Here is a 27,657-nt window from a genome sequence, read left to right on the forward strand (position 1 = left end):
CTAGTGGGGCCCTCCGTCTTGTCTGCAGCTATGGGGACCCCCAGCTCTGTCAGCAGGGAAACCGCCCGGGACAATATATTAGCGCATGTGCTGTCGTCTCCTGGTCCCACAAAGAGAAAGTCATCCAGGTAATGGGCTACGCCCGCACAGCCAGTACTGCTCTGTATGCACCAGTGCAGAAACGTACTGAATTTCTCGAAGTAGGAGCAGGAGACAGAACAGCCCATCGGCAGGCACTTATCAATGTAAGAGCCCCCATCTAACCTGAAACCCATGAACCTGAAGGAACTGGGGTGCAATGGGAGGAGCCTAAACGCGGACTCAATATCCAGTTTGGCCATAAGGGCTCCCTGGCCGAAACCCCGGACTATGTCCAGCACCTCGTCAAATAGCTGGTACTGCACACTACAGAACTCATCCGGGATGGCGTCGTTTATGGACGCGCCATGGGGGTGTGACAGGTGTTGTATCAACCTGTACTTACCTGGGGTCTTCTTAGGGACCACCCCGAGGGGGGAAAAACACATGTCAGGTAGGGGGTCCCCCTGGAAGGGGCCCGCCATCCTGCCCAGGGCCACCTCAGCCCGAACCTTCTGGCGGACCACATCGGGAAAATCCCTGGCGGACTTGAGATTCCTGATGGCGGAAACTCTGATTCCGTCGGGGATGGGGAGGGGAAAACCGAAACTAAACCCTTCTAATAAAAAACGTGCGTCAGCCCTGTTGGGGTACACCATTAACCTGCGGGCCAGGGCCTCTACTACAATTGGGGACGGGGCTTTACTTTCCGCTAGTGCCGGCGTCCCCCTGGTCTCCGCCCTTGCCTGCTGACCTGCAAGATTTGGCGGGGTGCCCCCCCCCCCCCCGCGCAGTTACTGCAGTCGTGACGGGAGCGGCACTTGGCGCCCCTGTCACATTTGCCCTCGTTAAATGCAAAGCACTTCCCTTTGCCGCCGGCTTTGGAACCGGGTTTGGCCGCAGGAAATGGCTTCCTGCCAGAGCTATCCGAACTATGCTGCCCCTTGCCGATGACCTCGAGCCATATCTCCACGTGCTTGCAGCCCATGGGCATGACCCTTGACCCAGCATGTGCGAGGCGGAATTTCTCGTCATCATTCCGCCACGCCTGCCCCTTATAGTCCGTGAACGTCTCGTTTTCCAGGAACAGGTAGTGCAAGACGTTCACGTGCTCACCGGGCCTTGTGCTTAGGTAACATGAAGAGAAGATCAGGAAACCTTTAAGCCAATTGTGGAAGCCTTTGAAGGCCGCCTCACTACCACTCCCAGCCTTCTTGGCTGCTTCAAAATCTTTTTTCATGTCGACTGTCAGTGTAAAGAAGTCAACAAACTTTCCCCTCTTGATCTTGTCCTTTATCCCCTTACGCAGGCCCCGAGCCATGGCGGTATTGGTGCAATGGACCATATCGCCTGCCGTGGGAACTAATTCCGCCTCCGCCTCCTTCCTAACCCGCTTAGTGCCACCCACTTTCTTTGCTACCGCGCGCGCAACCATTTTTGCAAACTTGCGCGGGCGCTTGGGGGAACCAGACTCGTCACTGCTAGCCGACGAGTGGGAGGAAGAGGATGCACAGTCTGAAGTATTATCATGCTCACCGTCTCCTGAAGCCTCGCCCTGAACCACGGGGTCCACCCGTGGCGTGGCCACCGGCCCTGCCGGAGCAGATGTTTCTGCCCCAGACGTAGAAGCCGGGGTCTCGTTCCGCCTGGAAGCGGGTGTTGGGCCCCTGGCTAGGGCTGGAGCCGCCACTGGCGTTGCCGGCCGAGATTCCAGAGCCCTCCCGGGCCGTTCTGTGTCTTCCTCTTGGGACGACCCTCCGAAGATGACACTCACACCACCGACAGAAGATACCTCGGGAGATAGAGGGACAGTGTTAGGACCATATCCTGAACCCGTCACCCTCACTGACCCCCCCGCTGCTGTACCAGAGCTCCCCGGGCCCCCAGTCGCATAAACCTGGTTGACTTGTTGGGCCTGGGTGTACATGTTGGGGTGTGCATAGGCCGCCCCTTGAAAAGACTGCTGTTGCCCACCAGGGACCTGCGGGTTCGGTGCACCCGCACCCTGCCATGCCCCCCCAAAATACCCCCCGAGAAACCCCCCAGCTGCCTCCGCTGTTTGGGGGAAGTAAGGGAAAGGGGCCGGTTGGCTCCCTGGGTAGGGCCCGTACTGTGGGTTAGGCATGGGATACCCCGGGTACCCCCCTGTATTTGGAGCAGGAAATGCCCACTGCTGCTGCTGCTGCACGGGGGCTTGCATATAGGCTTGCTGGCCCGCCCCAAACCCTGCATGGCTAAACCCCTGGGGTCCCCCCTGCCCCGCCGGAGCCCCGGCGAAACCCTGAGGGGCCGAAGGGAAGGGCTGCTGGCCCTGATGCCATTGGTGCCGCGGGGCCTGCCAGCCCTGAAAGGGAGCGGCACCGCCATCCACCCGGCCGCCGACGTAAGCGTCCCCACGGCCACCGTCCCAGCCCAAGGGAATGAGCGGCCCCCTTACAGGGGCCATGATGTTTGTCAGAGAAGCCAAGGGGCCCTGACCCGCGTTGCGCTGACCCCCTGCATGCATCCGCAGAGGGCTCCATGTGGGGCCCCCTGTTATGACCTGCAGCGGGCTACCTGGACCCTGTGCTAACGGGGTACTGGTCCTGGGGGGCACCCCTCCATGGAGGCACGCGGGGTGACCATTGAAGACTGCACAGCCTGCGCTGGCGTTAGGACGCCAGCAGATGGCGCCAAAGCGCTGTCCCCTGCAGCGCTACTTGCTGCTGGGCGCGCTGAGCGCGCTGATGAAGCAGCGTGCTCCCCGCTCACAGCAGAGCCCTGCTGAGCCGGGGAGCCACTTCCATGTGTGGGGGAAACCTGCCCCCCGTAAAAGACAGCGCAGGAGACGGCGCGCGCACCCGCGATGACGCGGTCGCGGCCGTCCTGCTACCTCCCCTCCCGCCGCCGCGCGCTGGCACAGTGACCAGCGGGCGGGCGGCGTCTGCCAACCACCGTGGAGGTGGTGCAGATCTCTTGGGGCGGCCGGACTTGATTGCAGCTGCGCGATGGATACAGGCCTACAAACAAGGAAAAAGGTACTTAGCTTCGCGTGCTGCACTGTGTAGATCCGGATTCCAAGAGGAAGTTCCTACCCCAGAGCTGGACCCTATATACCCCGCTTAAGCTACCTCCCCTCTTGGTGCTGATTGGCCCAGATGCACCACATGCTAAACTGCCTATGAATCATACACTGCTCTGTGCTGCATAGCGTCTGCGTTTAACCCCCAAATCCCCGGGCTCTTAACTGCACTCTGGCCTATGCTGCCCTCGTTTTGCCTTGTGCTAAACAAAAAAATTGTGTCATACCTGCTATTAATTCTATACTGTGCCTCTATTAAAAAGTGTACTGGGTCATTTATTTAATAAATAGATAACGTTACGTACAGTATATGTATTATGTGCTGGATCCTTTAACACATCAATGCCTATATATACATTAATGACTAGGCTATAATTATGTTTAATGTTTATCATCGCTATATATACTCAATTGCGCTGCAAGATTGGGTAAAAGCAAACAGAATCTATGCAAAACAAGTTATAAGAAAAAACATTCCACGCTATTTTTTCATTAAGTCCGGTGGGGGCCAGAGTGTTTAAACGGTAAATCCACTCAGTCTCGCATTGATTTAATAACTTTTGCCGGTCACCTCCACGGATCAGTGGGGGGATATGATCTATTATCATACAACGTAAGTCTGAGACCTTGTGTCCACATGCTTTAAAATGTTTTGCCGCTGGTTGGTTAACCTCCTTTCCTTTTAAAATGCCAACGATAGCCGATGGAGAGCTAATCGCTCTCTAAATGTGCGGATCGTTTGTCCAACGTATATCATATAGCATGGGCAGATAATGATGTATATTATATATTGTGATCTACAATGAACCACATGTTTTATTTTGAACTGCTGTTTTGTTTGTAGGTGTTCAAAACTATGTCCTGCTGTCATGTGTGTACATGTCGTACATGATGGACATCTATAACATCCAGGTTTTTTCCTCTGTACTTCAAATAGCGGCTTGGTAGGAGGTTCTGTGATGTTGGTTTTGACAAGTATGTCTCTCAAGTTTTTACCTCTACGGTAACTTGGCATGATTTTCTTATCTTTAAAGCATGGCAGTTGTTTGTCCAATTTGACTAATGGCCACACCGCATTCAGTGCTCGCGGCAACACCTGACTTGCTGGGGTATACGTGGTCACAAAAGGGACTTTATTGAATGCTGCTTTTCCCTTGCTGCGTAACAACTGATCTCAAGGTATTTGTAAGACCTGTGCTTTTTGTTGCTGTAGCATGTCACTATTGTATCCCCGAGTCTTAAATTTTTCAACCATTTATTTATTTATTTATTAACAGTTTCTTATATAGCGCAGCATATTCCGTTGCGCTTTACAATAGCAGACAGTGAAACAACAAAACAGGGTATTTACAGACAGTCAAAATGTAGGAGGGCCCTGCTCGCAAGCTTACAATCTATAGGGAAATAGGCATTGATACATAAGTATAGATACTGTATTCTTTATTGCATCGATTCCACCATGATGTCTAGATTAGCTTCTAGATCAGGGCGATGACTTGTGATGCGGGCTGCCCTAATCGTTTGGGATTTGGGCAACCCTCTTTTCAAGGCAGGCGGGTGAAAGCTGCTATGGTCTAACAGGGAATTTCTGTCCGTGTCTTTGTTGTAAATGGTGGTTTTAATCTTGCCTGCTTCCACGGTTATTGTGACATCGAGATAATTTATGGAATTGGATGTGATACAGTATGTCAATTTTATAGGGCATTCCCATTGGTTAATTTTTTTCAAGAATGTATACCCATCCGAGGAAGGCACCGTGGCATATACCTCAGTGAAGAGAGTGCCAGTCAACCCTATAGATTATATATATATATATATATATATATATATATATATACATACAGTCAATAGGTTGTTCGGCACTCCTGTTTAGAAGGGTAAATGTGTACCGGTGCCTTCCTAAACGATGAAGTACAGACCAAAACCCGGGGACCTTGATGGGGTTAACCCAAGAAAAGAGGCGGAGACGGATATACTCCCGTTGCCCCGGCGCACGGACACTGAGACGCGCGTGCCCATGAGACGCACGCACGTCTCAGTCAGATGGCGAGCCGGGCTGCTGGCGGATCGGCAGCGGTGATGTTCTGGCGATTCGCCAGCAAGAGGGAGCCCTGATCCATCTGTATCTTAGTAAATAAACCCCTGAGCGTCTGTGGTAGGGAATTTAGACTGTAGGCTCCAATGGCAGAGAGATTTATAATAATGATTCAATATAAATTCAAAATGTAAATTGATGTTTAGTAGCAGAGGTCTATAGTCATCTATGGGAATGGCATTGTAGTATGTTTAATGTTGATTTTTGCATGCAGAAAATTACGTGTTTTTGGCTTCTTGTAACTGTTATTGTACTAATAGTACTATATACTGTATGTGGTAACTATAGCAACATAAAACAGTTTTTCCCCTTGTTGAATGCTTTATATATATATATATTTTATATCCGTTCTTCCCAGTGGTACGTTATATGGTAGTATTACGCTACGCTGTTCCACTAAACCCTTTGATTTGTATCGCAACAAAAATGTTGGTTCTGTTCCCTGGCAGGATCCAATGGTGCGGGACGCGGTGTCCTGCCTTCGGAAGGCTGCTGTGACTGTGAGCAATGTATACACGCAGGCTCTGCTGCTCTACACCTTTACTTTGTGCGGAGAGACCAAGCTCAGGAACACCTTGTTGGCTAAATTGGAGGGAAAAGCAGTGAGAGGCGGTAAGGAATAGATATAGCTATATTTCCATTGTGCGGGAATTGTGGCATATTTTGAACTGGAGTTTTTGTGTGGCGTAATGTGAACTGGGGGCACCACAGTGTGTTTAATAAATCTGTTGTGCTGAGAGTGTTTACACATTATACATTTTAATAATATCACCAGCACACCAGCATATCTAATGGTCAATATTATTGGTAGGGCCCCCCACAAGTTAGTTGCCCTGGAGCCCACAAAAAATGTTAATCCGGCCCAGGGTATATCTGGTGCAATCTGTATATTAATTATAGTTTGACAGTAGCACAGTAATCAGTGCACAGAATATCAAGGGTATTCATCATACGGCCCTGAAGATGCTGTGGCACTACACATCCCATCCTACCAAGACCCAGTTTTGAGATTACGGAATTCTAAAACTGTGGCAGCGCATGCTGGGATGTATAGTTCCACAGCAGTGGAGAATCGCATGTTTAATACTCCTGGTGTATATAATTCTTCTCTTAAGCCTCTAAATGTAATTTGGATTGGGTTTATGTGATCACTGTAAATCTGTTCAGAATGACTCGCCATGGATTAGTTTGTTGGTAATATACAGTATATATCAATGTATTAATTGAGCCTCACTCACAGTATCGCACATTATATCTACAGATGGGCAGTTGCACTGGAAACGGGAATCTACTGCTTCCTCCGATGTTCGGTACTGGTACCGAGCGCCATCTGCAGAGGTGGAGCTAACGGCCTATATGCTACTTGCTCACACCTCAGGCCCCACAAAGGATCTAAGAACAGCTTCACAGATTAAGAATTGGTTGAGCAAACAGCAGAACCCATATGGGGGATTCTCCTCCACACAGGTGATATAAGAAGTAGAGAACTTTGGGGACCTGTTGTAACTAGTGACAGTGAGACTATAAGGCACCACAAGGGGCCCTCAGAGAACTCTTCTCTATGCTGCTTATATGAAGAGTAGGAACAGTTTTGCTGCCTTTATTTGCCATTAATTTAATATAAAATTTTATTTGGAATAGGAATAAGGTTATTATATTTTTATATTCACTTTTCATTAGCCTAAAGTTGTCTATTTTGAATCCCATAATACTGTACTTGATCTTATTTATTATAATATGCATTTAATTCCTAATATTGTCTACATACCTCATGTACATTCGCACACCTCCTTCCCTTTGCCAGGATACGGTTGTGGCCCTTCAGGCTCTGTCCAGCTATGCTGAGTACACATATGGTGATAAAGGAGATGTGACAGTAACAGTCACGTCTACATCAGGGTTCGTGGAGCAGTTCCATGTGGACAACAGTAACCGGCTCCTGCTCCAGAGGGCATCGCTGACAGCCATCCCCGGAGAGTACACGGTGACCGCTACAGGGAGTGGTTGTGTCTTTGTGCAGGTGAGTAGAAACTTCCACTAACTCAGTGGTTCCCAAACTACCCTGACTCCCTGGGGTGCCTTTGAGTTATTTCAGGGGAGCCCTGGTTTGGTGGTCTGTGACCAATTAAAAATATACTGTATATGGTCAATTTAATAGGCAAAGTTTAAGGGGTGCCGGACGCGTTTCCGACAGTCAGGATCCCCACAGTCATTTACCCGACGTCGGGATCCCGACTGTCAAAACGCCGACAGCCGGGTGCCCGACGGCCACCCGCTATTTTCCCTTGTGGGGGTCCACGACCCCCATAGAGGGAGAATAGAATAGGTGGCTCGCGTAGCCCCGCAAGGGGCTTTTTTGCGCTCGCCATGCTGTCTGAGTACGGGCAGTCGGGATCCCGACGTCAGGCTAATGACTGTTGGGATCCCGACTGTAGGAGCCCCATACCACACCCAGTTTAAGCTCGTGGATAAACAGAAGTGTATCATGTTCCTCACCACATCACTGGACCTAAGGATAACATATAAGCACAACTTATTGTTTTCTGAAATTCTCTGTAACAAATTATTGGCCTAAGGGTGCCGTGATTCAAAAAAGTTTGGGAACCACTGCACGGACTCCTCCCTCTCTTGTCATTGCGGGTCTTCATTGTAGAAGAAAATACATGTCCTCATAGACAAAACCATATTATCTACATACAGCAAACAGGAGTTGAGGCTAATTTAGGTCAAATCTTATTTGACATCATCCAATTTTTTTTTTTTATTGAATCATTAATGTTAAATTATATTTAGTTTATTATGCTGGCAGATAACAAAAGAACGTACAGAATCACTGCATGCACTTTTCTGTGTTCAATTATACGATAAAACAATGACACAGGCTGCGTCATTTCCCGATATGGATCAATTGACCAATAACTCAATAAAGGAGAGCGCACCGAGCTTAAACACAAAACCAATGGACTAGATGCTTTTGTCCTTTCCACCACAATGAAAAACATTAACAAAAGGGTTGAAGGGGAGGATTTCCAGATACAAGAGAGACTGATACAGTCAGGCACTAATATAACACATCAAACAAGCCCCTAGAAACCCTATAGGCTAAAAACAAAAATATGAAAATTACTTCAAGACGCTGCTCCTCCTATAGTTAGTTTTAAACCAGCTCAGGCAAAATGATTATAGGGCCAATTTATTAACATAACGTTTACTAAAATAATGTGAAAAAAGCTGTTTTCACACCCTTTTCACATTATTTTTGTTTCACCTTAATGTATATAAGGGCTTTCATGAAAAACGGCTCCAAACCCTTAAAATTAGCATTTTGTTAGTAATCAGATCACATTCCTGATACTTATAATGGGAACTGTGATGCAGCTAGATTTACTAAAAAATAAAGGTAAAAAAAACACTTCAGTGATCCCTGTGATACTGTGACAAGCTGATCACTGTGTAGAAAAAGAAAAAACATTTATTCTCATCTGCACTCAGGGACCGGTGCTCAAGTTAGGGATGGCCATTGACCATTGATTCTTCAAAATCATTGATGGTTTAGGGCCGATGGCAAAGGCAACGATGGCCATCCCTAGGCTGCCCATCAACAGATCCTCCTGTGCTGCTACTGTGAACCCTTGTGCAGGGAAGTGCACTTTACAGCACCAGGGTCACAGCAGCAACACAAGATCTGAATACCGGCAGCTCTCCCAAAGCAGCGATCACCGGTCCCGATGTCTGGTAAGTATAATCACTGGTGGGGGAGGTGAGGTTGTGGCGACAATGTTCCAGCCATTACCCTTTTGCAGGTGTTCTGTATGATACCCCACTCTGCCCCATGACAACTAGTGTGTAACAGTGAATACAGCTGCACCTGCTGAATCTCAATGAACCAATGATCCTTATTGTTTTCAACCAACAGGCTGTGCTGAGATACAACATTCCTCCACCCAACAATGATGCCACCTTTTTATTAAGTGTGAACCCATTTTCAAGAAAAGATTGTCGGAATGATTCAGTGACACGTTTTGAAATTCTTATCAATACTACGTGAGTTTTATGCTATTTCTGTGCTGTATCTTATACACCTCTACAATAGCCAATGCCCTAATAAAGGTAACAGTCTGACTGATCTTATAATGGAATCACATCTACAGTTCTGTAATTCAATCAGATCTACGGCAAACCAAACATCTTCCTGCATTAATGTACAGTATACTATAAGTATTTACATACATAGGAACAGACACCATTACAATGCACTGATGGTCATATATCTTGTAGAAAATGCTGGTTAATAAGGCCCCAAAAAATTAGCAGGGGTGCTGGCCACTGACCGGCGACGGCGTCCGGTGAGTGGGAGACCCACTCTGGTGCTGCAGCTGCTTCTCTCTCCAGCTCAGCACACAACACTGAGCAGCAGGTGCTGTGGGAGAGAGAGGCTGTACTGTGCAGCCTGTCCTCTACTCTCATTGCCCGGCTCCCTTCATTAGAACCGGGCCCGGGTAAAAAGTACCCGCTCCCCCCCTCTCTCAATGGCCTTGGTAGAGGGTTTGTATTACTGTTGTATATATTATTTGTGTTACCAGCAATTTTTTTATTTTATGAGTTTATTAAATTATAGATTCTATTTATTTATGTACTTGTCACTTCTCTACTACATACATTTCTGGTACTCAAGCACTACAATCTTTGGTTTATACCCTGACACTTAGGAGCACACTATCTATGGGCCTGATTCAGCCCTATCTGCTAGACTGCGTATGTTTGCAGCCTAGCGAACAGGTAAACTCTGGCCTCCTGACTGCCGACCAAACTCTCCCCCCCAGCTCCTGAATTCTTGCATTTGCATGCGAGGGAATGTGTACACGAACACGAAAAATATTTCTGCATCCTTCGCTCTGAAAAATAAGTCCAAACTTACTTTTCAGATGACCACAGATCCCCGAAAAGGGAGTGGGTGCTGACGTCAGATACATGAATCACCCCTATATTCCAAGCAGCTGCTGTGCGAAGATATGCTAAAGAAACAGAAGGCATCTGAGGGCAAAAGACACCCACTGCCGGCATTGTAAATCTAAGATCAATATCTGAAGGTGCACTATTAGATTACCATTGCGGCTATCAGTTGCAGCATTGGCCATCTGAGTTACCCTAAGGTTATTCAAATCGGGCGTCTCATCTTCGCTGCGGAGGCCAGCATATTTGTGTCTGAAAGCACAGACAGTAGCCTTGGCACTCCCACAAATCAGAGGGGACACGCCTCCATTTTTTTAAACAGTCACCGCCCCCTCCCGGAAACACAATCGGCATGAAGCGGCTTAGAGCAAAATATGAGCAATCTACCTGGACAAGGGGTGAGATATAATGAAGACCGAGTTCGGCGGATGTGCCCGATGCTGGCTGAACCCCAACTTTTTAAAGGGGCAATCACTTTAAAGGCAAAAATATGCCTTGAATATGAATGCCCCTTTAAAAAAAAGTATGACTTCGGACGGCATTTCGCCAGGTCGCCGGACTTGGACTTTATTATATCCGCCCTAGATCTGCACATGCACAGTTCAACCCCTGTGCAAATCAACAACTATCAGGGATGCATACACACTATCGGGAGTGTGTACTGTCAGGGTCGGCGCCACCACTAGGCAAATCTAGGCATTTGCCTAGGGCGCCAGCCACTGGAGGGCGGCACTTCGCCCCTCGCGCCTCTCGCATGGAGGCTGCAGGGGTGTCCGTGCCGGGTACCTGCGGCACTGTGTGATCTGGCGGCGGGGTCCCTGCAGTGATGCGCGCTATCCGGCAGCCAGGCCGCAGCGCGGGAAGCGCTGCTGGGTTTGAAAACATTCCGCATGCTGATTGGCTGAGATTCAGCCAATCAGCGTGCGGCGAGTTTTCAATCTTACTTTTATTATCATCCTCATTTTATTCTCATTAGCGTTACTATTCTCTTGGTTTTCTATCCCCCCACCAAAAACTACACTGGTAGATTCCAACAATAGACCCACTCCTCCTACTGAATAACACCATCTATTTTGGTGCCAATAGTCGACATAACCCATGTCCACAATACTGCGTGTTTACACCATCTATGACCATTTCAACCAATTAATTAGTCTGTCCTCGCTGCGAACTAGTTTCCGGCGTTACAGCATTACCATGCACTATACTTATTAGTCGACATAACCCATGTCCACACTACTGCGTGTCTACACCACATATGGCCATCCTAACCATAGCCACGACAGTAGGACATGAACGGTGCCACATGCCCACCAACACACTCACTCTGATAGCACAATTCCCATTGGTGCGATTATTTGACACAAACAGTGTCCACACAGCTGCAGTTACAAGCAGTAATTGAGCCTCTTGGCTCAAGCCACAATACCAGCGGTTGTTACACACCCACTACTCTTATTGGGACATCGTTATGTCCGTCACATCTTTAACCCAGGATTGGCTCACCTCCCTCTCATATACAGACAGGGAGTCCCCGGTCCGACACGTCACTGTGATCAAGCCCAATCGGGGCGAAACACGTGTCTTCTGACGTCAGGGCATTTCCAGAGCCCTCCTCCAGTTCGTCTCTGACGAGTGCGGCCGTTGCAGCTCAAACCGGGGGAACTTTCCCCAGAGACTGTACTGCTGTGTCCGAATTCCGCTGTGACACACTAAGGTATTGTGCACCTGAAACATTGTTTGTCCTCCACGGAGAGACTCTGTGTCTTATCTGTGACTGCATTATTACCGCTACAGAGCTGGACATTTGCGCCTCATCTCATTGGGCACTCCATAACGAGTTACCCGTTATATGAGAATTTAGCGCTATTTGGTTTATACAGGTTAGCCCCTGTGTACTATTGTTAGTTGATCCACCAATATTGTCACCTGCGGCTGTCTCCCCACTCTAAGTGGTGGGCGACTGCCACATATCTGCATTATCTATTTTGCACCTCTCCTGTTTAATTTTGTTACCCAGGGTTATGCGCATCACCGCATTGGGCACTTTAGTAACGGTTACATGATAATCCAGTGCTAACGGATACCTACAGGTTAACCCCCTCGCATTAACGTTACTTGATCTGCTAAATACCGTCACCTGCAGATATTTCTCTACTCCAACTAGAGGGTGGTTGCCATACACCTGTATTACTCACCTTTTACCTCTCCTGCTTAAATCTTGTTACTTCAGGTTACTTATCACCCCTAAAGAGGGTGTTATAAACATCAAGCAACCAAAGAACCACTTTCTAATATCTGTGATAGTTGTGATATTCTTACGATATATGCTTGATTTATACGCTATTATGTATGTTGCTGATAATAAGTATATTATGCACATACAATGATCCATGATCCATAAAGACCTCACTCATCCCTGCATGTGGTTTTGTGCACAGTATTTCCCATTACTGGTACAGTAATCACAAATCCATCGAAAATCTTGCAGTGGGTACATATATCGTGAATCCTTGAGCAGCACTTCTTCCTCTCTATTTATTCCAATCTACTATCATCTCTCACCTGGACTCGCTCACTCTCTCATTCGCCTGGGTGACACCGGGGGAAAAGCAGAAGTGACAACTGGCTCCTAGTCCCATTTGAGGCTCTCTCATCTGATGATATATACTGCCATACATCGCTGTGCCGCCTGATCCCATCTGAACTCAGCAGCTAAGCAGTGACTGGCTGGATCAGTACCTCTTGGGAGACCACCAGGGAATATCCAGTGCTGTATTAACATCCAGACAGCAGAAGTAGCGAATGCATACGAAGAGCATTCCCCCCCTCCTCTCTGCCACAAACTCTGCTCTAACAATAGTAACCATAACCTGCAACCCTTACAGATATATACAGGTTTAACCTTTTGTATACCATCTATAGAGGGTCCAGAGCAAGACTCAAAAAAATACCACAACTAACACAATTTGGCTGTGCATTGTATGATTATCCTGCATTATTTTGCCTTGCTCAAGAATTATCTATTGCCTGGTAAATTCCCTGCAAATCATTTTCGCCCACTTGACGGTCATTGTATTACAATTTCGCTTTTCGCTGCATTGTGTATTAACAATTATAAATAAATTCCAGAGTTTAAAACACATGCTGTTATGTATTTTAACATTGTTATTTGTTTTCAAAATTTGACGTGTACGTATATGTATTTTAAGTGTAAACAATAAAGGTTAGATTTTATGTCACACATCTGTACATCCTCTTTTCACCATTGTATCATTTCAAGTGTGCCCCAAAAACCCTCTTGTTCTTCCTATGTCTCTTTGTAAGACACTTACCTTAATTGAGTTTTCAAACCCATCAGCGCTTCCCGCGCCGCCGCTGCCTGGCTGCCGGATAGCGCGCATCACTGCAGGGACCCCGCCGCCAGATCACACAGCGCCACAGGTACCCCCCCGTAGGCACCGGGGCGCCCCACCCCCCCTCGCCTGGGGCGCTCCGGTGCCTTGCACTGGCCCTGTGTACTGTACATCTCTGAATCAGGTCCTTAGAAGAGAGAGAGAAGCCTGTATGTCTAGCTGTTTCAGGGGTCCAGCTACATCACAAATAGTTAAGCATTTTATGGATAGAAAAATTAATTAAATTGTTATAAGCACTGTGTATATCTAACACAATAAGCATATGATATATTGGCTTAAGCTGGCCATACATCTACAGATCGATTGTCAGATTGGGCTGATTGGAACAAAACATGTTAATATCTGAATGACCGCTTTTGGTAGTTTTCCAGCATTTCAAAGCAAATGGTCAACTGTCATTTGCTCTCATCCATTACCAGGATTTTGTTCCAACCAGCCCAATCTGACAATCGATCTGTAGATGTATTGCCACCTAGATTTGTATTCGCTTTTTAATAAAAAAAAATGTAAGCTCACGGCTAAATGCCAAGGATCCTCATATTTTGTGAGTACTGATATTCACAGCTTTGAAATAATTCTGTTCTCATCTATTAATTCCATCTGCAATATCTCTCTCCATACTCACAGTACTGTACCAGCCATTACATCCAACAGTCACTGTTCTGTACCAATGCTGTGCAGCATAGTATAATCCTTTTTAGCACAGTAGTCAGTGTTTCTAAAGGCAACATAAAGCAGCAAAATAGAAAGTGTATACATTGTTATTCTTCCTCCAAACTCACTGTCAGCTCTGTCTATTCCTCTTCCTGCAGATACATAGGTTCCCGATCACATTCCAACATGGCTATTATTGAGATAAAGATGCTGTCTGGATACACCCCAGTGAGGAGCTCCATAGCGGAGGTCAGTCAGCGATGGGTGTCTGGCAGTCTGTGAGACACACTGGAAATTATTATTTTATACAATTAGCTTCCAGGTTCACATTTCTAAAACGCTCAGTAATTAGCCGGGAAGATGAAAGAAGCACAAAGCCACTAGTACACAATGTTGTATCAGTAACCCAGGTCTGGGGCTGCCGCTTCTGCATACATCATTAGTGGTGCAGGTACAGGTCGGGTATCCCGTATCCAAATTATTCCAACCCCCCCCCCCCCCCTAACCTTCTTTTAATACTTACCAAGTCCTCCGGCATCCATGGCAGGCCTTCAACATCCTCTCCGGCGTCTCCAGCGGTCCCAGGAGTGCTTTGCGCGAGTGCCGGTGACGTCACCGGCGCGCCTGGGAACTCGCGCAAAGCACTCCTGGGACCGCTGGAGATGCCGGAGAGGATGCTAAAGGCCTGCCATGAACACCGGAGGACTCCATGAACGCCGAGGGACCATCGGGGATCCACCAGGGGCAGGTAAGTATGCCTAAAAAAAAAATTATTCCAAAAAACGGAAAATTCCCTTATCCGGAATGCTCGTGGTCCCGAGCATTTCGGATAAGGCAGACTCAACCTGTAATAACTATTGGGAAGATTATACTGTAGGTTGATAAAAGCTGCATAAATTGAAAGCAGCTGATATTGGGAAAGCTGCTTAATCCTTCTAAGCCGTGCAATCCAAAATGGCCACCGCCTCAGAGGAGACAAGCAAGAGGTCCAGTCATAATTCCCTACCCTCCTGCATTCTGCAGGAGACTCCCTGAAATAGCAGCAATCTCCCTCTCTCCCTCGTTAGTCTAGCAATCTTTCTCTTGTCACCTAGCCCACATTATGTAGCGGTTACATTTTTTTTTTGGGGGGGGGGGGGGAGGAATGAGAGATAGATACATTTACACTGAATCATCAGCACAATTTCCCTGCTTTGGTGATAAACCACAATGACCCCTAGGGCTACATGCACATGGTGTGGCCATTTATATGAACCACGTGTAAAACACTATACATGGACAATTCCTGACACGTATCCGTGTCTTTCCTTTAGCAAGTATCATAGCTCTTACTAACTGCTTTGGGGCTCATCTACATTTGGATATAAGTAATTTTATTTAAGATTCCTCTCAGATGTAGCAGTACACACCCACGCTTCTAGGTGCCACGTTCACAATCTATTTTCATAATCTCTCCATATATGGAACTAGACACGCCCTTTGGGTGGAGCATGACACGCCCTCTCAATGTGATGCTGTACAAAATTCTACTACCAACTATAATCTCCCTGAAACCAGTTTTCAAAAGCAGGCAAGTATGGGTCCAGTAGGACCTCTAATAACATATATTCTATAGGAGTGTAGTGCAGAGACCAATGACCTACCAGAAGAAGGGGGGAAGATTCTGCAGCCTGCAGTGAATCCAGGATGATCGTAGGCTCCAACCCTTGACAGTGAGTAGGTAGTTTAAAAGTAGGTAGTGTCACTGTGTGCCATAATTTGTAAGGAGCATTAATGTGTGGGGCATATTATGCTGTCAGGGGCATAACTGTGGGGTATAATTTGTAAGGGGCATTACTGTGTGGGGCACAATGTGATATCAGGGGTATAACTGGGGGGTATAAATTGTTAGGGTTATTATTGTGTGGGGCATAATATGGTGTCAGGGGCATAACTTTGGGGTATAATTTGTAAGGGGCATTACTGTGTGGGGCACAAAATGATATTTGGGGCATATTGTTTTAGGGGTATTATTGTGTGGGGCATACGGTAATTGGGGTGTAAGGTAGTCTCTTCCTACAAGGCCACAACCCATGTAGGGCGGTCACACTAGTAAGCCCGCTCGAAGCAGGTGCTTTGAAAGCTAGTCTACTACCCTGTGATTGCCTCTGTGTTTGTGCATGTGATGTAGTTTCACTCGCTGCCAACAGATGGCAGTGTTTAGGAGACACACAATCAAACACTAGCCATATATATAGATGATCCTACAGAGTGGCTGTAGTAGCCCTACCTAGGTTCATGAAGGGGCAAATATCTAGCTTTAATTGATGGGTAAATAGAGGTAGCTTCTCAGTAGCCTTGATAACCTTACATTTTATTATAATCTGTATATGCAAATTAGTATTAGCGTATTCATTTGTTTGTGTTCACAGCTGGAGACAGAGAAATTGATACAAAGAAGCGACATCCAGAATGACGTTGTCACCTTGTACCTGAATAAGGTCTGAATTCTCTATCGCTGCTTACCCTGAGTTCTCTTACTGCTCCTGGCATTATTGCTGTGTGACCCATATTATTCTATGTTAGATGTGTCTACCTCACCTCTCTTAATAGAATCAGAATCAGCTTTATTGGCCAGGTATACTTGCGTTTACTAGGAATTTGTTTTCAGTTTACTGTGCAGCAGCCAGGTGGGTAACAAGTAAACAGAACACAGCACAAGGGCTTAACTACCATAGGTGTAAGGGGGTGTAGCTGCTATGGGGCCCAGAGCTGAGAGGGGTCCACTTTGCCTGTCAAAGTATCATATGCTGTACACATTTTTCAGAATTAGGTGATAAATAGGGGCACTTACAAACTTTTGCTATGGGGCTCACATGTATCTAGTTATGCTACTGACACAGTATAAACAATAAACAATATAAACAGGTTGGGAAACATGTACAGACTAGACAGTGAGGAGTTCATATGTTCACGTGTCAGCAGGTGAACCGCTTGAGGGAAGAAACTTTTTAGGCTTCTGGTGGACCTGGTGGGAATGGCCCTGTAGCGTCTGCCTGATGGCAGCAGGTTAAACAAGCCATGGCCAGGATGTAGTTGGTCCTTGAATATCTTCGTTGCCCGCTTTTTTACTCTGGAAAGTAACAGGTCCTGAACAGAGGGAATGTCCGTCCCGATGATCTTCTCCACAGTTCTGACTACCTTTTGGAGTCTGCATTTGTCTCTCTTGCTGTCGGAGCCGTACCAGACCAGTATTGAGGAGCACAGTACAGACTCCACAATTGCGGAGTGGAAGAGGAGCAGAAGCTTCTGTGGGATGTTGAACTTCCTCAGTTGCCTAAGGAAGAATAGCCACTAGCGACACCACACAGGAGTCCACTAGCGACACCACACTGTCAGCAATTGTTAGCGGAGGAACACCAACAGACTTCTTCCTAATGTCCACTACATCCCAACGGTTTTGAGTGGGTTGAGCTCTAGTTGGTTGCTGCTGCACCACCGGGCCAATCGGTCCACTTTTTGTCTGTAGGCCGATTCGTCCCCGTCCTTGATAAGGCCAATGTATGTATGTATGTATTGTCTTTTTCACCACTAGTACACAGCGCACATGGCGTTAGAAAAAGGGTCACGTGCTAATTCCTTTTAGTTGCAACTTTAAAGATTTAGGGGTTTATTTACTAAGATGGGAGTGCATTTGAAGATGGGATGTTGCCCATAGCAACCAATCAGATTCTATATATTATCTTCTAGAAGGCGCTGAATAGATAAGAAGTAGATTCTGATTGGTTGCAGAATGTGAAATAGAACTCCCATTTTAGTAAATAAACCCCTTAGAATATAGCAGATAAATGTAAGAAACTGCAAAAAAAACCATTAACTCTGTTTTTAAACCATTTGAGTGCCAAAATCTCTGTGAGAGATGTGAAAAATGTCCCCTAAAAATGCCAGCCTCACTCACATTTATCATATAAATTCGAATAATAATAATAAAATGTAAAAAAGATTCTATTTCCTGTATAAGGTAACATTAAGGGTCATTATGCTGAATACAAATGTTGGCTTGCCAATTTCCACACCAATTTTGACAAATACACTTGGCACTCAGTTAATAGAGTTTTCAGATATTGGCCTCCTCTGCAGGCCAGGGTCTAATTCGGACCAGCATTCAGTTAAGCCACCGCCCTGCTAGAGTGAAATCCCACCATGTGCAGTGGGGTCTGACTGCTTTAGTGCTCAGACTCTATTGCTTCCGGCGTTTCTCCTGGAAGAGAGAAGGGGGCTCGTCCGGAGTAGGCTGCCATGGGGGTTTGTCAATTAGTGGTTTGTCAAAGCTGCTGATACTTGGTGGCTTTTATCGAGTTTTCAAATGGTTATAGGAATAACTGCTAAACAAACCTGGGTCATCATTTAATTAGTTCCATTGCTTTTTTAAATTCATCAGTAAGAGCCGGCAATAATAATCAGCTTTGATAAAAATCCTCATTTGTAAATCGACCCCCATGTCACCCTCTTCTTCGCCAATTCATGGTGCTTGTTAAACCTATTTTTATTCATTATATTATTTTTGAACCCTTCAGGTAGGACATAGCCCTCAACACTATTCATTTGCAGTGACACGGGATATTGACGTTAAGGATCTAAAACCAGCAACCGTAAAAGTGTACGATTACTATGAGACAGGTAAATGATCCCCATATAGTAATGTGACAATGACATGTTTCTTAGGAGGAACTCTGGGGCCACACATAGCGGTTGTGCTGGTCTCGTTCAGTGGGACACGCTTGGCAGGAAGTAGACTCTACACTGTCTCTTATACAAATACACGGTGGGGCAGCAACCACCGGATCCAACAGCGGGATGATGCGGTTGGACAGGATGTCAGGACGACTGGATATCAAGGAGAACACAGACATTTGAATGTATGTGTCAGTGGCGTAACTATAGCACCACAGCCCCCGCGACCGCAGAGGGGGGGCGCTATGCATGTGCGGGCGCTGGGGGCTGCAGTGCTATAGTTACACCCCGCCGCCCGCCGCACCAACCCCCGCAAACCCCCCCATCCCCAGTCTTTACCTGTGTTCAGCAAACAGTACGTAATACGCGCTGGTCCCGGCTCCCTTCTTCTTCTATGAGGACCACCACAAAATGTCCGCCCCCATTTAGCAGACAGTTCTCTGAAACTGTCTGCTGTATGGGGGCGGACATTTTGTGGTGGTCCTCATAGCAGAAGAAGGGAGCCGGGACCAGCGCGTACGTACTGAACACAGGTAAAGACTGGGGATGAGGGGGTTTGCTGGGGTTGGGGCGGCGGGCGGAGGGGCGGGTGGGTGGCTGGGCGCCCTCCCTTTAACGGCGGGGGGCGCCCAAAATGTAGTTACGCCGCTGGTATGTGTTCACACAGTGCAGCACACTGAAATCTGGTCAGCACTGTTCTGTAGCATCCGGCTAAAACCTCCTTACTGCCAAGCATACAACTATGGCCCTTATTCTGATCAGTTCGCATGGGGATATGCTGGTTGTGTGCGGCCATGGCGAACAGACTGTTCACCGGGTGCACACACCCTAGACAGCTGGCGGGGGGCGGCGGATAGTCATGCCCATGGAAATGCCCAGCATTTTATAGGCGTTCCCATGGAAATCACCCAGTGACGTGGGCGATTTTCTCCAGGTGTTAACCGCCTCACTTATACTGTATACCAGATAGACATGGACATTAAAAAAACATAGATATACCACACTCTAAAATGAAATGACACAACAATAAAAAATTCGGTACTTGTTTCCTAGCACGGCCACAACGATCATGATCGTGGGCATCGTGAGTAAAAATCGGGGGCATCGCGGCCATCGCATGCACTAAAAAAACGGGTGCGATGGTACCGACGCGATGCCCGCGATTTCCCATAGGGAACAATGTTAAATGCAACAATTTACCCGCGATGCCCCCGATTTCCCATAGGAAACAATGTTAAATGGCTCAATTTACCCAAATCATCATAGGGAACAATGGTAAATGGACCAGAAACCCCCAAAAACACCCCTGAACAGTGAAATGTCCCCCCAAAAGTAGTTTACGCCACCCCACGATCAACGCAAACCCAAAGCGTGGCGAGCGCAGCGAGCTCGCGAGGGGCGGCGGTACGCATCCTCCGACCTTTTCATACCCCCACTATCCACGTCGGCGTGGAGTTGAGAATAGAATAGTGTGGCGAGCGCAGCGAGCCACCGAGCCTGAAGCGTGGCGAGCGGACGCGGATACCTGTGAAGCCCGCGAAGGGACGCGTTTACCTGTGAAGGTATCCACGTCCCCTCGCGGTGCTCGCTGCGCTCGCCACGCTTCGGGCTCGGTGGCTCGCTGCGCTCGCCACAATATTCTATTCTCAACTCCACGCCAACGTGGATAGTGGGGGTATGAAAAGGTCGGAGGACGCGTACCGCCGCCCCTCGCGGGCTCGCTGCGCTCGCCACGCTTCGGGTTCGCATTGATCGTGGGGTGGCGTAAACTACTTTTGGGGGGACATTTCACTGTTCAGGGGTGTTTTTGGGGGTTTCTGGCCCATTTACCATTGTTCCCTATGATGATTTGGTGAAATTGAGGCATTTAACATTGTTTCCTATGGGAAATCGGGGGCATCGCGTCTAGACCATTTAAGCCTTTTTTAGCCGCATACGACGCGACCGACGCGATTTTGACTTTTTTCAATGCATTTCAATGGGAAAATCGGGGGCATCGCGTCGGTCGCGTCGCAGACCACTAAAAATTACACCCGATGCCCGCGATTGTGGCCGTGCTAGGAAACAAGTACCAAAAATTTATTTAAAACATCCTCCAGTTATTGTAAATCTGCCACTTGGCCATATGATTGCTCAGTGTTTTATATATATATATATATATATATATATATATATATATATATATATATATATATATATATATATATATATATATATATATATATATATATATATAGACATTGTAGGGGCTCTGCACACACTAAATTAACTGATAATAAATAGTGGAGATTTGGTTCATGAATTGATCAATGCATTTAAGCCTGCAGCCCCCTTCACGGGACCCCACTTTTCTGCAGGTCCTAGCACTATTGCTCAATATGGCTACAATACACATAGCTATCATATATATATATATATATATATATATATATATATATATATATCTTTCCAATACTGCCGGCACTCTGTTATTGAAAAAGCAACTTGCCCCGGTGCCTGAATCTGTAAATGTAGCTTCCACACAGCCAGCGTTGCTAAGCAACTATAGGCTTGCGTCTCATCGGCCAGGAAGTTAACTAGAGCAAACATACCAGCACCAGGGAAAACCGGCATTAATGGCTCGCAGGGAGCTGCAACAATCAGAAGTACAATAACCACTCAGTCCTTGCGCAATACACCATAGAAGACTGACCTGCGCTGATGTACTGCAGCTGTGTGCGCCCACCTCACAGGACATACCAAACATATCCATATGTAGGGACATTCACTGCCGCTGTCCTCTTCATGGGTAACCTAGCGGGACCAAGAGGGAAAGTTATACATACACAAAAATAACAGTTATAAACATATCCTGCAGACATGAAAATATTACACAAGAAGAAAGCAAGCAGAAAGCAATATATAACCAGAAAAATATAAGATAAGCAGAACTAGATATTTACATTAAGCTATTCCAGTTTAATTTCTCATTAAGTCCGCCGGGGCAGATAGTGCACAGCCGGAATATCCAACGTGATTCAAGGAGCAATAATTGTTTAGCCCTATTGCCCCCCCCCGCATGGATTCAGGCACGTGATCGATCATATAATATTTGAGAGAACTCAAGGCGTGACCCATAGTTTTAAAATAGCGTGCCACCGGTTGGTCTACGTCCCTGCCACCAATGGATAAACTGATGGCAGACCGGTGTAGCCCCATTCTTTCACGAAAGGATCTGGTGGTCTGTCCCACATAGTATAGCCCGCAGGGGCAAACTATAATGTAGACAACATACATGGACCTACAATTAAGAACATGCCTGATATCAAATTGCTTATCACAATGAGGATGCTTAAATAATCTGAAGATAACCATATGGGTACATGTAGTACATGAGAAGCAGCTGTAACAGCCTGGAGGTTTATAGATAGTGTTGGCTCGTCGTGGTGCACCCATGCTGGTAATATCCGGTCTCATCAATCGATCTTTCAGATTGGAACCTCTTTTGAAGGCAGCCAAAGGTCTCAGAGATCGCAGCCCAGGAAGATCTTGGTCTGTTTTAATAATAGGCCAAAGGGCGTTAGTGGCATGGCGTATCACCGGACTAGCGGTAGAAAACGTGCTTGTCCACGGAAGAATGGTAGTGGCCTCTTCTGTTTTGCAATAAATATTGGGTTCTAGGTAAATTTAATACATGCTGCTTCTGTGTGTTCAAGATCTTAGCATCATAGCCCCTCTGGATGAATTTAGAAACCAGTTGATCAAGGCGAGACTCCAATTTCCCACGGTCACTCATGATGCGAGAGATACGCATCATCTGTGACATTGGAAGTCCGCGTTTAAGCGCAGGTGGATGATGGCTGGTGGCCATCAAAAAGGTGTTCCGCTCAACATCCTTGCTATACACATCGGTGACAATTCTACCCATGTCGATTCTGATAGACACATCCATATAATGTGATACCTCTGTGCAAGTAGCAGTGTATCTAATGGTAGAGTCAACGGAATTGATGTGACCAATCAGTTCCTGCAACCACTCGACACCACCCGTCCATAGGATAAAGATATCGTCTATGTAACGGGTGTATGCCAAGAGGTACTGGTTTACCTCGGTACAATTCAAGAACATCCTTTCCTCCTCGGCGAACATAAAGACATTTGCAAACAAGGGGGCCACGGCAGACCCCATGGCACACCCCCGTAATTGCAAGTTTTCTGCACTTCACTACTATGTTCTGTTTGATTAAGTTGATGTGTCAGTGGTCTTGAGGAAGGGGCGTCAGCTCCGAAACCGTTGACCATGTATACTGACCAGTTTAGCACTTTTATGCTTTAATACAAGTTACCCACGTTTTCTTTGAGTGCCGCCTCCTGTTTTCATTTTTTTGAAAATCGTCATTATATATATATATATTTATATATATATATATATATATATATATATATATATATATATATATATATATATATGTGTGTGTGTGTGTGTGTGTGTGTGTGTGTGTATATATATATATATATATATATATATATATATATATATATATATATATATATATATATATATATATATATATATATGCTTATAAGATGGATCTGCCGTATATTTAGGCAACATTTGCTTCAGAGAAATATGTCATGTCCTTTTATTATCTTACGTATGCGACTAATTCTGTCCACTTTTGTTAGTGCGTGGTTAGTAATCACAAGCCTGGGGTTAGTAGTATCATGCGTATAGCAGATTAAAATGTCCTGTGTGGCCAGACAAATTAAAATAGCTTACAGGGTTAGCCACCCTTTTCAAGCATCTGACGTTCTGTGTTTTTTATTCTTATCTTGCAGATGAACAAGCAATAGTGGAATACAGCCCCCCCTGCAGTACTGGTAAGAGACTCTCAGCTGCTGCTTTTGTTTTTCTTCTACAATCAAAAAATTAAATTTTTAGTATCTTATGGGTACTGTGCGTTGCCTATACAATTTAGGCAATGTGTAAGGTTTATGAGTAAATTTTTCATTTCCTGTCTATAAATCTAACAAGGATTGTTGGGGAGCGGAGAAAATTAGGTGTATGATTCAGACCCGAATTCGGCCACTTCCCCGATGTTTGGGGTTTGTGCATACGCATTTATTCGCATGTGCAAACCTCAGGAACAAATGGCTTTGACGCGTTTCACTATCACTGAGCCGTTCACTCCAGAGGGGACAGGAGCGGACACCAGGCTGGAGCAGGGGATCAGCCAGCATTTTATGGGCATCTCAGGGTTGACAGTCATGAAAGTAAGGAAGTGGTATCTACTGTTATGGTGCGTACACACGGGGGCGATTATGTCTAATATCGTGGGCAATATGGTCGCTGAGCGACCATATTGCCCACGATGGAAGTGTGAATCGGTGATATATTGCCGGGTGCGCGCTCCCGTTTTCTCCCCCGTAGTGATCGCTAGTCGCAGGAACATGCTCCTGCGACCAGCTGATTTCCACTGCCGGGATCCCCCCCGGCAGTTTTTTCATCAGCGACCTTCTCTGGACGCTGATGCAAACGGGACACTGAGCGATATATAGCTCATCGCGAGCGATATATCCCCCCGTGTGTATGGGGCTTAAGAGAATGTGTAATAGGTAGGTGGGAAGTGAACTGTTGAATCAGAGCAGTGGTATTTGTGCTTATAATCCCCAATGAAACTACAATACCAGAAATACAGTAAAAGGTAATACTTATAATACAAAATAAGATAAAGATACTAATTGATGTGATCCTAAAAATGTGGAGTGCAGGAGCATGTTCCTGCGACCAGCGATCACTACGGGGGAGAAAACGGGAGCGTGCACCCGGCAATATATCCCCGATTCACACTCCCATCGCGGGCAATATGGTTGCTCAGGGGAGGCATATGGAACCACTGAGAGTTGACCATTCCTGCTCAAACACTTAACGGAGTAAGATGTACATTTTGCAATGAGACTGTTCACTTAATAGCTGACATTACAGACCTATTAGGCCATGTTTCTGGTCTGCTTAAACCATTCACCAGTACAAACAAACCTCATTTCATGAGTGGCCAGTATGAGTATCATGAGTATCAAGTTTGATAACCACCCTTGTTAACAGGTTTACAATATGTCTGAAAATATTCTGCAATTAAAACCCCTTTTCCACAGCTGAAATAACCTAGGTTTTTGCGGAGTCTACCTATTGTAAAAGATTCCCTTAAAAAATAACCCTGATTGAGTAACCAGGAATCAGATTCAGGTAAGGGTGCCATGTAAATGGCATGGGTCCAGTATGGGATCCCGGCGGTCAGAATCCCGTTGGTTGAAATACCAACACCTGGATCCCGACTGCCACAATTCCAACAGGAGCTGCAGGCCCAATGCTGCGCTGCACTCGGCGCACTTATTTGTTCTCCCTCTATAGGTGTTTTGGACACCACGGAGGTGTCGTAATTGTGGCGGTCGGGATTCCGGCATCTGTATTTCAACTGCCAGGATTCCAACCGCCGGGATCTTGATCGCATCCCAATGGCATGACCTTGGTTATCCAACCAATAAAAGCTGCTGAATGGCTTTGTATGCAGAGGTCCTCCTGATGGGATTGATGGGTTCAGTGTGTAAAAGGGACTGATCCGGTAATAATCTGGGTCCAAGGTGCAGTGTAAACTGAGTCTAACCCTGGTCTGGCCTGTTTTTTGGGGCGAAAAAGTGGTAGTGTTATAACTCTGATATTACTGTATGTTTTGGTTTATAGCTAATACTGTGACATTGAAGATGGAAACTGACAAAGGCCTGGCTGTATGAGGACCTGAGCCCCAAGCTCTTGGAACCATAAACTGCCTGTTGCAACACATCTAACAAGTTTCCCCCGACCACCACCACCACTTCTCTCTGTTCCTTCCTTCTACTGCTACAGCCATGTTTTCCGTGCAGCTAAGCCTTCATATACATTTTTTTATTTAGTATAGAAATTTAGTATAAAAATTATAATAAACGCACCTGCCACTCTACATGTAGTCCTTCTTTTTTATGGTAAAAGGTAAATAAACAGATCTGCTCTATTGTTTTTTGTTTGTTTTGTTTAAAGTAATGTAAATCGACCAGTTGTAATAGCCTCCAAGTTTGGCCCTGTGCAGGATGCAAAACCATGCCTTGTAAATGATTGCCACTTTAAAAACCTCCGAGATCGTTCGGCTTCCCGCACGACTGTTGAACTCAGAGATTACATTTGGTCAATTATGTCCACTGTAGTGCTAAAATTAAATCTGGGAAGCTCCTGTCACTGCCAGCGATAAAAGCACAGAGTCAGTAAGCTTAAAGCCAGGCAGTGGCGTAACTATAGCACCGCGGGGGCTGCGCCCTCCCTTTAACGGTGGGGGGGCGCCCAAAACGTAGTTACGCCACTGAAGTCAGGAGATACAAATAGTTTTAAACTTGATGGCAGAGAACCATGACCCCACCCAATCTTTCCCAGGTTGGTGCTGGGACCCATTGCAAACCTTGCTCTCAGGTTCTGATTGGCCCTTGGCCTGTCAGTGAATCAGTAGGAATGACCTTCGGCTGGAAAAACCATTACTGGCCACCCACTGCATAGTTTTCTACTATTGCTGGTCACTCACTTTACCATCAAGTCTATTCATTCTTGTTGAGCAGACAAATGGGCAAACTCTAGAGGTGCTGGGAAAGTCTGAGCCTCAGAGACACAGCGACAGTGATTGACAGCCACGGGAACTCTGAAAAATGTGGTTGCCAGCAGCTAGCAAAGACCCAGCCCAGCAGAGAGGGAGCAGAGCTATCCGGGTGCCTGATGATGCCCCAACAGTCAGGATTCTGACTGTAAAATGCCTGATAGTTGGGATCCGGACTGACAGGGGCTATTGCCATGATATGTGGTGACAACAAATTATATTATTACAGAATTTCAAAAAAAATGGAAAATCTGCCTATAAATACTGTAGTGTGAATTAGTGTTGCTGTCTATGAGCTATGGTAAATGTATAAATAATAGTGATGTGTAAATACAGTGTCATGTGGTTCACGTTACATTTGATCTACAATGCAACATTGTTTTGACCATTTTCAGAAAAAAATTGTCATTCGATCAAGCCAACAGTTTTTCGTGATTTTTTCACAAAAAACTATTGTTTCTACTTTACCCAGTGGGCATAGAGGGATAATATATTAGTGTGCTTACACAGCGAGGCACTGTGCTTGAAGTACTAATACATTGTCCATGTCTACATTACAACTGTTTTGGCATTTTATACTGCGTGTCGGCATTTCACTGTTGGTAATATGAACCTGTCGGGATATTGACTATTTTTATTTGCACCCTGCTGGTATAACAGTGTTGGCCAACCGATTGTCTGTATTTTAATTGTCTGTAAATCTTACTGAACCCACCATTCAAATGCATGTGACATACGTGTAGCTGTGCTATCATTTTGTGGTGCAGGGCCGCCAATAGGGGGGTGCTGTGGGTACAGGTGTCCCGGGCTCCGGCCTCTGGAAGGGCCCGGGCAGCTCATTTTGCCCACTGCAACCCCCCGACTGCCTCCGCTGAGCTGCTCCAATCAGAGCGACTGCCGGTATGCAAGCTCTGATTGGCTCACCAGCCATTGCAGCATTTAATTGGCCGCAGACATCTTGAATTGAAGAAGACTGTGCTCCGGGAACTCTGGGCTGCAGCTCAGCAGAAGAGGAGATGGGGGAGCAGGAGC

General features: G+C 46.3%; 1 protein-coding gene and 1 pseudogene across 4 annotated transcripts in view; both read left to right on the forward strand.

Moving 5' to 3' along the window:
* Window positions 1-26,000, forward strand: part of LOC146009240 (alpha-2-macroglobulin-like) — a 144,068-nt gene extending 118,068 nt beyond the window's left edge. For 2 of the 4 annotated variants that reach the window (XM_083149403.1, XM_083149404.1), the window contains 9 exons: window positions 5,684-5,846; window positions 6,496-6,701; window positions 7,039-7,254; window positions 9,151-9,278; window positions 14,416-14,506; window positions 16,669-16,737; window positions 18,814-18,916; window positions 23,789-23,830; window positions 25,692-26,000. In XM_083149403.1, the coding sequence (XP_083005529.1) occupies window positions 5,684-5,846; window positions 6,496-6,701; window positions 7,039-7,254; window positions 9,151-9,278; window positions 14,416-14,506; window positions 16,669-16,737; window positions 18,814-18,916; window positions 23,789-23,830; window positions 25,692-25,741 (1,068 nt within the window). In that variant the 3' untranslated portion in view covers window positions 25,742-26,000. Of the gene's footprint in view, window positions 1-5,683; window positions 5,847-6,495; window positions 6,702-7,038; window positions 7,255-9,150; window positions 9,279-14,415; window positions 14,507-16,668; window positions 16,738-18,813; window positions 18,917-23,788; window positions 23,831-25,691 lie in introns of those variants that run through there. The other 2 variants (XR_014444627.1, XM_083149405.1) reach the window with 2 other exon arrangements.
* On the forward strand, window positions 12,853-12,969 carry LOC146011719 (5S ribosomal RNA; annotated as a pseudogene).
* Window positions 26,001-27,657: the final 1,657 nt, after the last annotated feature.

The sequence above is a fragment of the Crinia signifera genome, chromosome 6, assembly GCF_055691185.1.
Source record: "Crinia signifera chromosome 6, ASM5569118v1, whole genome shotgun sequence".
Classification (NCBI taxonomy): Eukaryota; Metazoa; Chordata; class Amphibia; order Anura; family Myobatrachidae; genus Crinia; species Crinia signifera.